Genomic DNA, 13,196 nt, shown 5'->3' with positions numbered 1-13,196 from the left:
CAAGAGACAAACACAATTACACACACACACACACACACTACAAAATCACCAAGAGACAAATTGGTCAAAACCACGTCCATATCATTGGCATGAAGGAAGAGCAGCCCAAACAAACAAGACAGACTGCTGCGTTGCCCCTCCTCCAGTACTACACCCACTAATCCCATGAAGCCAGCCCGGCCCTGCATTTGCTCTCCCCACAGCCAGCACACCAGCTCCAACCCCTGACCTGCTCTGCATCCTGCACTGCTACCTAGCATCCTGCATCCTGTCTGCCTACAGATGGCGTCTGGTTGGATGGCTGATCGATGGCAGACTGACAGACATGTGGCCATGGCTGCTGCTGAGCCATGTAGGATGGGTGAGAGGAATGGGGCTCTGGCAATTCAAAGATGGGAATGGTGATAGAAAAGACCTGAAAAAGAGGGAGAGATTGAGAGAGAAGAGGAGACAGAGGTAGAGAAAAAGAGAGAGAAGAGGGAAGAGTAAGGGAAGATGATGTTCCCTTCTTCATCTCCTTACCGTGTCTTTGGACGACCTACGTCTCTTGATGCTGGAGGCCAGGGAGGTACTGATGGACCTAAAAGAGGCTTTCTTTTTGGGGTCGGGGGGCTCTGCTCTACCACTTTTCCTATCCTAAAATAAATATATGTAGAACAGTTATTCATATTCTTGGGGTGGAGTGATACCTTGGTCTCAGTCTCACCCATCCACCCACTCACCCTCTCTCCACACCCTCCCTCCCCCTTCCCTTTCACTGTCTAAAGTGATATGAGGGTGAGTGTCCTGGCCCAAAGTAGTCTCTATTGGACATTGGAGGCAACAGGAGATTTGCTCCGCTTTCAAGGGTGGGACTGGGACTGTAGTCTGTCTAATCATGTAAGAATGCCTCTACACTGTCGGCTAAGCCATTAACACCACAGTGGGACTGGACACGATGGAACATCCTTAGCCAAGCACTGACACATCCAAATACCCCCATGTCTCTAGAAATGCATTGGAATGGTTTGAGGAGCATGTGTTGACGATACCTGTGCTATGCTGCTTTGACCATCCACTACATCCTACTCACACACTCACTCCAACTTGCACACACCCACACATCAAATAGTCACCTCCACCCCCTTCACCCAAGACACACACCCTTTCAAAGAGAAAATATACATTAGCCAGGTCTGAGGAACAACAAAATAGCCGGTATACCATGTCTATGATATGTCATAGTCAGCAGAATCAACTGTATTCATTGGATGTGCAAACCCCTGTCCAAGGTCTAGAAAAGCTTGTTATCCCCCCCCCCCCCACTTATTCCCAAACCCATTTTAACCATATCCTTACATGATATTCACACATCAGTTGTGTTACGTCCCTCCCTCATCCCATCAAAGTGCCCCACAGCTACTCTCAGTCCTCTATAGGTACATGGCAGAGAGAGTGTTTGTGTGCAAAAGCTCATATTAAGGTATTCTTACATCCTGAGTCTCTAGAGAGGAAGAGGGCTGCGTAGGGGGGAGAAAAGAAAAAATGAATAAACATCCGTCGTCTTGCTATTAGATCGTTATTACTTTAAGATCCATAAGCAAAGCCAAGGGAACCAAACGTGCAAGAAGAAAAGCTGTCAAAGGAAACAACCACATTGAAAGCCATGCAGTAAAAACAAAAGGTGCTCTACAAGGCAGGGGAGCCGCCAAAATGCATACCAACATAAGATAAACAACAGATAGGTAATATATCATTTAAGCCCCTTGAGTCATTATACCGGTGGTTGGGTATAATGGAAATTCCCCCCACACCCTAGGGAGTGAAAGAGTGGGGTAGTGGTTTATGGAATAGTATACTGTATGTACTATATACAGTACATTAGTAACTGGAGTTAGAGCGGGGATTGGGCCTGGAATGGAGAAGTATGAGACATTTTGGTGAGGTAGGTAGGTAGTATGTGAGGTTTTGGCCATGCCTTTGTGAGGTCTGGATGGGGATGGTTAGCTAGGTGAATGGGTAAGAGATGTAGAGAGTAGGATGCCTTAGTCATAGGGGTTAGGGAGGCCCTAGGCCTAGATGAATGGGTATGAGATGTAGAGTAAGGTGAATTAGTCGTAGGGTATGGGGAGGACCTTAGGGCAGGGCAGTGTGGATTTCAGCTGAGAGCATGCAGAAATGGGAGGATGGGAAGAGCTTGGCAGGGTTGGTAAGGGAAAGAGCTAGAAGAGGAGACAAATAACATAAAGCATGACATTCAACCCAGGCCAGCACTGGACCAACACAGAACATCCCCTGTCATCAGGTTACATGACTGGGCCTCTGTTTGAGCCATCCCCAGTCTCTTAATGCCACAGCATTAAGAGGTGCTGTTCTATTGGGTGGTGTGGAAGATTGATGGAGCTGACTGGCTGAGGAGTGATGGACAGGTCACCACTCCGCTCTGAGTGAGAAAAAAGTCAAATAAAATGTATTTCCTGTTGGAAGATGACATCTAGACGTTAGTCAATGGTCAAAGTCACCTCATGTTAAAACTCCATCAATGAGGTAATGATGAGGCATAGAGACATTTAGATATAAACAAGACACTGCTCATTGCCCAGGCAACTCAAAGGATTTAGTATTTTTAATTTTTTCTTCTTGTACTTTTCAGCGTAGACTATCCAGGTCTCACATGACATCAAGCGATACTGACCGCTGGTGAAGTGCTGCGTTTGCACAGTCCCGGTCATGCAAAGCATGCTGGTCCAACGGAGAAAGAGTCCCACTGGATGCATGTGCAGCGGCTGCCTGTCTCCAATAGGAAACAACAGCCACTGGAGTGCATTAGTTCTTGTTGACATTTCGTTGATCTCACTCCTAATATCTCCTCCACTTTTAGGCAGTGCACTTCTGAATAAGACCTGCTACAACAGAAAAAGCTAACGGCTACAGTAGATACTGCAGCTGCTTTTAAACTAGGGATGAGAACAGATTCAGTTTATGGTGTTTTATTCAGTAGATACAAGCAAACAAAGGTGGTGAGGGTTTGGGTGAATTCCAATTCAATTCAATCAATTCAGGAAGTGACTTGAAATTCCAAATGGAATTTAGCCCAACCAGGAATGGTTGGATAGTTGTTGGAGATGAGACTAAGGCGTAATCAATTCAGAGCAGAAACAGTGTGAAGGATATGACTCAAACAGGTTATTCAGAAGTGCACATACTCTGGAGGTACCGGTGTTTGGAAAGCGGGCATATACAAACACTTTGCATATGCACAGAAGAATAAAAACACACAAATATAAACATACAAACACACAAACCAACAAACACACAAGCAGTCAAAATGACACCTGGACACCTAGTTGGAGATACCTACAGAGAAAGGAAAGTACACATAAATTGTCACCCAACCCTGCTATTATGATAGTGTGTACTGAATAGTGTGAAATATGTCGTTGAAGCTCAGTAAGTCATCACATTGATGGCCTCCAGAGACATGAGGACAATATGAATAATGTTCATAACATACTGTATTAGCTTCAATGATTTGCTTGCCTCTACTACTCCAAGCATGACCTCACTACCACTACTCTAAGCATGACCTCACTACCACTACTCCAAGCATGACCTCACCTCTACTACTCTAAGCATGACCTCACTTCCACTACTCCAAGCATGACCTCACTACCACTACTCCAAGCATGACCTCACCTCTACTACTCCAAGCATGACCTCACTACCACTACTCCAAGCATGACCTCACCTCTACTACTCCAAGCATGACCTCACTTCTACTACTCCAAGCATGACCTCACTACCACTACTCCAAGCATGACCTCACCTCTACTACTCCAAGCATGACCTCCCTTCTACTACTCCAAGCATGACCTCATTTCCACTACTCCAAGCACGATCTCATTCTACTACTCCAAGCATGACCTCATTTGCACTACTCCAAGCATAAACCCCCATTTAAGGAATAAGAACAGAAATCTGTCATTTGTGAACCCCACATTAGCTCCAGGCCCTATTGAGAATGATTCTGTGTATGATTTACATGGATGGAGCCATCATTGTTCACTAGTGCAAAAATTATTCATAAACTGTGTCAATAAAACCTTGTCTAAAACACAGATGTTACGCAGACCAACAGTTTGTGTGTCCTTTTCCTTTCTCAGCGGGCGCCTGCATGCATTTGTCTGCTGTATGTGCCTATACATGTAGACAGACATGAAGACAACAGTTACATCCAGTAGTAAGGTAGATGACAGACAGTCTCGGAAGGACATTGATTTGCTGACACACACTGGAGACTGTGATCTTACCGTACCTTCTTCCAGCCCTGCTGTCAATACAACAGGTGTTCCACTGACCTTTTGTGAGTGCTTAACAAAGAGTCAGCATGGGGAGGCTGGCTGCCAGAGCCACATCACAGGCTCACAGTGTCCACTGCCGCCTCGTCTGCTCCCGTCAACCCCCTCCCCCGTACCCCCACGCCGAGCTCCTCCTGCTGCTGTAAAGCCAGCGCAGTGAGGGTGGGTCGGGGTGGGGTGGGGGTGGGGGGGGGGGTGCAGGATGATGCGAAGTAAGGGCGAAAGAGGAAGTTGGAAGGCCACCAACGCTTCACAGTGGAAGATATTGGAGTTAAGGGAAAATCATGTTCTTCAGCAAGGAGCCGGACTGAGGAGCGAGCGCATAACTCAACTGTAGCTGGAATGGTTTTGCCTGATTAACTTTAGACGGCCACTGTTTTGAAACGAGTTACTGACCCGCAGGCTTTTCCTGAGAGGACTCTCATGTTCTGTGTCCATAAACAGTGTAGGGGAGCGGGGATTCTGGGGGATGGAGTGATGTAAATACTGGAGAAGTATAAACATCAAGCGTAGAAGAGTCGGGGTCAGAAATGATAGTGTAACAGCACACTGTTACAGCTATCAAAAAGCATGAGATTTATGTGAGTATCTCATAGTTATGTGAGAATCTCTTTATTACCTTATTCCCCTGCATGTCCTCATCATCTGACCTTACAAAGCTTAAAAGTGTTATAGCAGCAGTGCATAAAGCCTCATTTATACCCTACACAGGCATGCAATGCAACAACGCAATTAGCTACGCAAAATGGCCGTTCTGCGGAGTTGCGTTGCTTTATACATTTTGGGCTGCACACTTTTCCATATTTTTGCAACGCAAGTACGCAGAAGGGCCATTTTGCGTAGCTAATTGCGTTCTTGCGTTGCATACGTGCTAAGGTAAGTGTAAGGCTTAACTGGCTCATGCCATGAACGTGGAATGCATATTTTTGTTTCAGATTTTCTTATGTTAAAGCTACTTTTGATTTTAGCTGAACTTTTATTCTAAAAGCGAAGGGTGACGTGGGGTGGAGATGGCTCTTGTCTATGTTACGTACTAACGATGGAGTCATCGATGCGCCCACAGCTTGGCTCCCAGAGGCCTCCTTACTGTCCTGCAGCACAGAGAGGAGACATGGGGACCGTTGGTCTGAGGGACTGGAAGACGGACCCACGGTGGCCCATGGTAATGCCTTAGGAACAGCTTCATCACTGAATGTGACACAGCAATCCATGAGTGACTATCACCAGTAGGCAACATGGTCAGACAGGATGCTAACAGTGACGGAAAAAAAGGATTGGTCGTACACCTGTATTGGAGGAACCTGCAGGAAGGGCTATGCTGGGCGTGTCTCAGCCCATCTCTGCCCTTCCCCCCCCGGGTGCCAGTGCTTACGGGGGGAAAGAGATGCCATACCTGCAGGTTCTTCCTCCAGACGTTGACGGCCGCAAAGGCCAGCTGCATCTGCTTCCTTCGGGCGTCTTTGTGTCGCTTGTAGGCGATCTCAATAAAGATGAGGAAGATCCCTGCTGCTATGCCTCCAGCCACCAGCATGAACACTCCTGTCAGACAGAGACAGACAGACACAGGGATGGGTGGTGAGTCGCCACTCTGACACTCAGCCGCAACCCACTGACCATGACTGTGTCTGTGTGAATCTAGTCTATTCGTCAGCGGGTGCCCGTCTTTTCCTCGACCTGCTTCCACTTCACGCTGTCCGCTGCAAACCTTGCAAGTTTATATTAGGATCACAGCTATAACAACAAAACTGAGTGTACAAAATATTAGGAACACCTTCCTAATATTTCGACTTGCACCCCCCCACAACTCTCTTGCCCTCGGAACAGCCTCAATTCGCCGGGACATTAACTCTACAAGGTGTCGAAAGCGTTCCACAGTGATGCTGGCCCATGTTGACTCCAATGCTTCCCACAGGTGTGTCAAGTTGGCTGGATATCCTTTGGGTGATGGACCATTCTTGATACACACGGGAAACTGTTGAGCATGAAAAACCCAGCAGAGTTGCAGTTCTTGACACAAACTGGTGTGCCTAGCACCTACTGTCATACCCTGTTCAAAGGCACTTAAATCTTTTGTCTTGCCAATTCACCCCCTGAATGGCACACATACACAATCCATGCCTCAATTGTCTCAATTGTCTTCATCTACACTGATTGAAGTGGATTTAACAAGTGACATAAATAAGTAATCATAGCATTTACCTGGATTCATCTGGTCAGTCTATGTCATGGAAAGAGCAGGTGTCCTTAATGTTTTGTACACTCAGTGTATACCAACAGTAAACCACAACAAACAACTTTAACACACTTCACGTAAAAAAAAAATACAGGAAAAAAAGGTATTGGACAAAAAAAGGCTACAGTACCTTACCACTGCAGTTTTTGTCCAATCACTTTTAGGTTTCTCAAAACCCAAAAGGGAAACCCTACCTGCCATGTTCTCAAAGGTGAGTGTGGCTGGGGCATTGCTCCGTGAGTCACACTCCTGGTATCTCACCCAGGTTTTATCTAGATCTTCCATGAATCCATTCTCATGGGAACTGCAGGGGTGGGGGGAGTGGGCAAAGAGGTAAGACAGTTAACAAAAAGCCAAGCCATACACTCCAGAAGAGAAATCCCAGAATGCTAGTAACACAGACGACACAAACACCAGACTGACTGATAGACTAACAGACAGACAAAGGGCAGGAATGGGGAGATACAGAGAGAGAAGAGAGCTGACACAGCGGTGTCGGATGGTTAAAAAAGGAAAATAAAAAGAGAAAAAAAAGAACAACATAAAAACAATGCTGCTTGGGCTGGGACAGACCTGAGAATGGCCAGGGACACATTCTGTTTCCAGGGGCTGTCCTTGCGCATGCCTATGCCAAAGCCCGAACGGAAAAACAGCTCTCCCGTGGTCACCAGGTCGCACTTCTGCGAGGCTTCAAACTCCAGCACCGCAGAGTCCCAGATGAAAGCATGCAGCTTGCTGTTGGGGGGAGGGAGGCAGGGGGGAGGAGGGGGTTACGGTGCAACAGTACAGTGATTGTCACAACACACATTTACGGCTCCCCTTTGGCCACACAAAACGTGTGAGTCAGCATTACCATCCATGTCTACCGCCGCTTGAAAAATGAAATCCAATGCCGGACGGACGACGGCGCGTCCCCCATTGGATTCCCCACCTCAAAGACGCTCGTCTTGGATAAAGCCTGAAAAAGGGTGCTCCTCAGCTCAACATTAGCTCAACTTTAGAACGCTATTGACACAGTGCATGCGGCCCTGCTCTGTGTCTGAGCCTGGTTCTGTCTTGGCTGGATGATGGGCCTGGACCAGAGGGAACGCTGCAGTAAGACCCTCTGTGTCTCGCTGATCCAGAGGTCCAGAACCCCCAGGTCTGACTGACTGGCCCTCTCTCTTTCTCTCTGACCTGACTGACTATCTGACCAGTTCCGGCCGACACGCCCAGGCCAGGCCGGCCCGGCCAGGACTCACTTGTCGCGCACGGCCTGGATAGCCTCAGCGGCACTCTCGTAGTTGTGCTTCTCCATGTGGCGGTACATGGTGCTAAGCTCCACCTGCCGCCGGAAGTAGATGTCCACAGAGCTCTGCTTCACAGTGGCGTAGATGAACTTGTCTGATGGGTTCCTCAGCTGTTGAAAGAAAGGGAGGGTTGGAAGGAACATTACATTCAACACTCACATACACTTTACCAATTCTGGAAGTCAGGAAAAATTCAACATTTGACACTGCACAACCACTTACTTTACAGTATTTTCACCCCCAATAACTTGCGCACCTCGCTAAACTTCCACACATTTTACAGTATGCTACCTAATATCCACAGGTTATGGAGGTAGAGATGTACTGAAAGAGTATCTATATGTATTTAAAGCAGGACTACTTCTTGATGCCCACCCTCGGGTCGTTGATGCCGGTGATGCGCTCCTCAGGCCGGTCCAGCACCAGGAAGGCAGCCAGGTTGGCAGTATACGATGCCACTATGATCATGGCAAAGCCGGCCCACACCATGCCCAAGATTCTCGCTGAGAAGCTGCGCGGCGCGCCTGGATAAGCAAAGCCCATAAAAAGTTAGAACACGTTCACTCTATGAGACAACATATTGAATGTACAGTACAGGTCAAAGGTTTGGACACACCTACTCATTCAAGGTTTTTTATTTTTTTATTACTATTTTCTACGCTGTAGAATAATAGTGAAGACATCAAAACTATGAAATAACACATACGGAACTATGTAGTAACCAAAAAAGTGTTAAACAATTCAAAATACAGTTTATATTTTTTAAATTTATTTTATTTAACCTTTATTTAACCAGGTAGGCCAGTTGAGAACAATATCTCATTTACAACTGTACACAGTGTGTGCAAATAAAGTAAGGAGGTAAGGCAATAAATAGGCCAATTGTGGTGAGGTAATTACAATTTAGGGATGAGGTAGGTAGTTGGTTGGATGGGATATTTACAGATGGGCTGTGTACAGCAGCAGCGATCAGTAAGCTACTCTGACAGCTGACGCTTAATGTTAGTGAAGGGGATATACAGTTGAAGTCAGAAGTTTACATACACCTTAGCCAAATACATTTAAACTCAGTTTTTCACAATTTCTGACATTTAATCATAGTACAAATTCCCTGTTTTAGGTCAGTTAGGATCACCACTTTCTCTTAAGAATGTGAAATGTCAAAATAATAGTAGAGAGCATGATTTATTTCAGCTTTTATTACTTTCATCACATTCCCTGTGGGTCAGAAGTTTATATACACTCAATTAGTATTTGGTAGCATTGCCTTTAAATTCTTTAACTTGGGTCAAATGTTTCGGGTAGCCTTCCACAAGCTTTCTATAATAAGTTGGGTGAATTTTGGCCCATTCCTCCTGACAGAGCTGGTGTAAGTGAGTCAGATTTGTAGGCCTCCATGCACGCACACGTGTTTTAAGTTCTGCTAACAAATTTTCTATAGGATTGAGGTAAGGGCTTTGTGATGGCCACTCCAATACCTTGACTTTGTTGTCCTTAACCTCTTGAAACTCTAGGGGCGCTATATCATTTTTGGATAAAAAGACGTGCCCGTTTTAAGCGCAATATTTTGTCACAAAAAGATGCTCGACTATGCATATACTTGATAGCTTTGGAAAGAAAACACTCTGAGATTTCCAGAACTGCAAAGATATTCTCTGTGCGTGCCCTAGAACGTGAGCTACAGGCAAAACCAAGATGAAACGGCATCCAGGAAATCAGCAGGATTTTTGAGGCTCCGTTTTCCATTGTCTCCTTATATGGCTGTGAATGCGAGATGAATGAGCCTGCCCTTTCTGTCGTTTCCCCAAGGTGTCTGCAGCATTGTGACGTATTTGTAGGCATATCATTGGAAGATTGACCATAAGAGACCACATTTACCAGGTGTCCGCCTGGTGTCCTGCGCCGAAATTGGTGTGCAAACCTCAGCTGCAAGTATTTTTCCATGGAATTTAGAGAAGAAAGCAGGCTTCCATGAACGATATATCAATGAAGAGATATGTGAAAAAACACCTTGAGGATTGATTCCAAACAACGTTTGCCATGTTTCGATCGATATTATGGAGTTAATTCGGAAAAAGTTTGACGTTGTTGGTGACTGAATTTTCGTTTCGGTAGCCAAATGTGATGTACAAAATGGAGCGATTTCTCCTACACAAAGATTCTTTCAAGAAAAACTGAACATTTGCTATGTAACTGAGAGTCTCCTCATGGAAAACATCCGAAGCTCTTCAAAGGTAAATTATTTTATTTATTTGGTTATCTGGTTTTTGTGAAAATGTTGCGTGCTAAATGCTACTCAAAATGCTAAGCTAGCTTAGCATACTCTTACACAAATTAGTGAATAGCTATGGTTCAAAAGCATATTTTGAAAATCTGAGATGACAGTGTTGTTAAGAAAAGGCTAAGCTTGAGAGCAGGCGCATTATTTTCATTTTATTTGCGATTTTCAGAAATCGTTAACGTTACATTATGCTAATGAGCTTGAGGCTATAACTGTATACAGGTTTTTTTCATAGCCAAACGTGAACAAAACGGAGCGATTTGTCCTACACAAATAATATTTTTTGAAAAACTGAACATTTGCTATCTAACTGAGTCTCCTCATTGAAAACATCTGAAGTTCTTCAAAGGTAAATGATTTTATTTGAATTATTTTCTTGTTTTTGTGAAAATGTTGCTGGCTGAATTCTAGGCTTATAGCTATGTTAGCAATCAATACTCTTACACAAATGCTTGTTTAGCTATGGTTGAAAAGCATATTTTGAAAATCTGAGATGACAGTGTTGTTAACAAAAGTCTAAGCTTGAGAGCAAATATATTTATTTCATTTCATTTGCGATTTTCATGAATAGTTAACGTTGCGTTATGCTAATGAGCTTGAGGCTATAAATAGAATCCCGGATCCGGGATTGCACGACGCAACAGGTTAAGCCATTTTGCCACAACTTTGGAAGTATGCTTGGGGTCATTGTCCATTTGGAAGACCTATTTGCGACCAAGATTTAACATCCTAACTGATGTCTTGAGATGTTGCTTCAATATATCCACATAATTTTCCTACCTAATGATATCATCTATTTTGTGAAATGCACCAGTCCCTCCTGCAGCAAAGCACCACCACAACATGATGCTGCCACCCCCGTGCTTCACGGTTGGTATGATGTTCTTCGGCTTGCAAGCCTCCCCCTTTTTCCTTCAAACATAACGATGGTCATTATAGCTAAACAGTTATTTTTCTTGTTTCATCAGACCAGACAACATTTCTCCAAAAAGTATGATATTTGTCCCCATGTGCAGTTGCAAACCGTAGTCTGGCTTTTTTATGGCGGTTTTGGAGCAGTGGCTTCTTCCTTGCTGAGCGGCCTTTCAGGGTATGTCGATATTGGACTCGTTTTACTGTTTATCTTTGTACCTGTTTTTCCCATAATCTTCATAAGGTCCTTTGCTGTTGTTCTGGGATTGATTTGCACTTCTCGCACCAAAGTACGTTCATCTCTAGGAGACAGACGTGTCTCCTTCCTGAGCGGTATGACGGCTGCGTGGTCCCATGGTGTTTATACTTTCGTACTATTGTTTGTACAGATGAACGTGGTACCTTCAGGCTTTTTGAAATTGCTCCCAAGGATAAAACAGACTCGTGGAGGTCTACAATTCTTTTTCTAAGGTCTTGGCTGATTTCTTTTGATTTTCCCATGATGTCAAGCAAAGAAGCACTGAGTTTGTAGGTAGGCCTTGAAATATATCCACAGGTACACCTCCAACTGACTCAAATGTTGTCAATCAGAAGTTTCTAAAGCTATGACATCATTTTCTGGAATTTCCCAAGCTGTTTAAAGGCACAGTCAACTTAGTGCATGGGAACTTCTAACCCACTGTGATTCTAACCCACTGTGATTGTGATACAGTGAATTAAGTGAAATAATCTGTCTGTAAACAATTGTTGGAAAAATGACTTGTGTCATGCACAAAGTAGATGTCCTACCCGACTTGCCAAAACTATAGTTTGTTGACAAGAAATTTGTGGAGTGGTTGAAAAACGAGTTTTAATGACTCCAACCTAAGTGTATGTAAACTTCTGACTTCAACTGTAAGTCTCCAACTTAAGTGATTTTGCAATTCATTCCAGTCATTGGCAGCAGAGAACTGGAAGGAAAGGCAGCCAAAAGAGGTGTTGGCGTCTGGGATGACCAGTGAAATATACCTGCTGGAGCGTGTGCTACGGATGGGTGTTGCTATGGTGACCAGTGAGCTGAGAAGGCGGAGCTATACCTAGCAAAGACTTATAGATGACCTGGAGCCAGTGGGATTGGCGACGAATATGTAGCGAGGACCAGCCAAAGAGAGCTAACAGGTCACATACAGGTTGCAGTGGTGGGTAATATATGGGGCTTTGGTGGCAAAACGGATGGCACTGTGATCGACTGCATCCAATTTGCTAAGTAGAGTGTTATTTTGAAATTTTGCAAGTGACATCGCAGAAATCAAGGATCAGTAGGATAGTAAGTTTTACGAGGGTAAGTTTGGCAGCATGAATGAAGGAGGCTTTGTTGTGAAATAGGAAGCCGATTCTAGATTTAACTTTGGATTGGAGATGCTTAATGTGGAAACTTCTAACCCACTGTGATTGTGATACAGTGAATTATAGCTTTGGTGTAAGCAGAGTTTACAGTCTAGCCAGACATCTAGGTATTTATAGTTGTCCACATATTCTAAGTCAGAACTGTCCAGAGTAGTGATGCTAGTCAGGCAGGCGGGTGCGGGCAGCGATCAGTTGAAGAGCATGCATTTCGTTTTACTAGCATTTAAGAACAGTTGGAGGCCACGGAAGAAGAAATGTATGGCGTTGAAGCTCTTTTGGAGGGTTGTTAACACAATGTCTAAAGAAGAGCCAGAATTATACAGAATGGTGTCGTCTGCGTAGAGGTTGATCAAAGAATCACCCGCAGCAAGAGCGACATCATTGGTATATACAGAGAAAAGAGTCGGCCTGAGAATTGAACCCTGTGGCACCCTCATAGAAACAACCAGAGGTCCGGACAACAGGACCTCTAATTGGACACACTAAACTCTGTCTAAGAACTAGTTAATGAACCAGGCGGGGTAGTCATTTGATAAACCAAGGCTGTTGAGTCCGCCGATAAGAATACAGTGATTGACAGAGTCGAAAGCCTTGGTCAGGTCGATGTAGACGGCTGCACAGTACAGACTTTTATCGATGGCAGTTATGATATCGTTTAAGACCTTGAGCGTGGCTGAGGTATACCTGTGACAAGCTCAGAAACCAGATTGCATAGCGGACCTGGCCTCCACAATCATTCAATCTCAACCCAACTGAGA

General features: G+C 44.7%; 1 protein-coding gene across 6 annotated transcripts in view; it reads right to left on the bottom strand.

The window, feature by feature from the left end:
- The window catches only part of LOC135517930 (glutamate receptor ionotropic, NMDA 1-like), a 35,643-nt gene that overhangs the window by 5,801 nt on the left and 16,646 nt on the right, over nucleotides 1-13,196 (bottom strand). The window contains exons 14-21 of one of the 6 annotated variants that reach the window (XM_064942656.1): nucleotides 8,235-8,383; nucleotides 7,812-7,969; nucleotides 7,144-7,305; nucleotides 6,765-6,874; nucleotides 5,731-5,876; nucleotides 5,372-5,428; nucleotides 1,473-1,499; nucleotides 523-636 (exon numbers count right to left, since the gene is read on the bottom strand). In XM_064942656.1, the coding sequence (XP_064798728.1) occupies nucleotides 523-636; nucleotides 1,473-1,499; nucleotides 5,372-5,428; nucleotides 5,731-5,876; nucleotides 6,765-6,874; nucleotides 7,144-7,305; nucleotides 7,812-7,969; nucleotides 8,235-8,383 (923 nt within the window). The remainder of the gene's footprint in view (nucleotides 1-522; nucleotides 637-1,472; nucleotides 1,500-5,371; nucleotides 5,429-5,730; nucleotides 5,877-6,764; nucleotides 6,875-7,143; nucleotides 7,306-7,811; nucleotides 7,970-8,234; nucleotides 8,384-13,196) is intronic. The other 5 variants (XM_064942658.1, XM_064942657.1, XM_064942659.1 and 2 more) reach the window with 5 other exon arrangements.

This window comes from Oncorhynchus masou, chromosome 28 (assembly GCF_036934945.1).
Source record: "Oncorhynchus masou masou isolate Uvic2021 chromosome 28, UVic_Omas_1.1, whole genome shotgun sequence".
Classification (NCBI taxonomy): Eukaryota; Metazoa; Chordata; class Actinopteri; order Salmoniformes; family Salmonidae; genus Oncorhynchus; species Oncorhynchus masou.
Note: the sequence above shows the minus strand (reverse complement) of the source record. Positions and strands in the feature narration are given on the sequence as shown.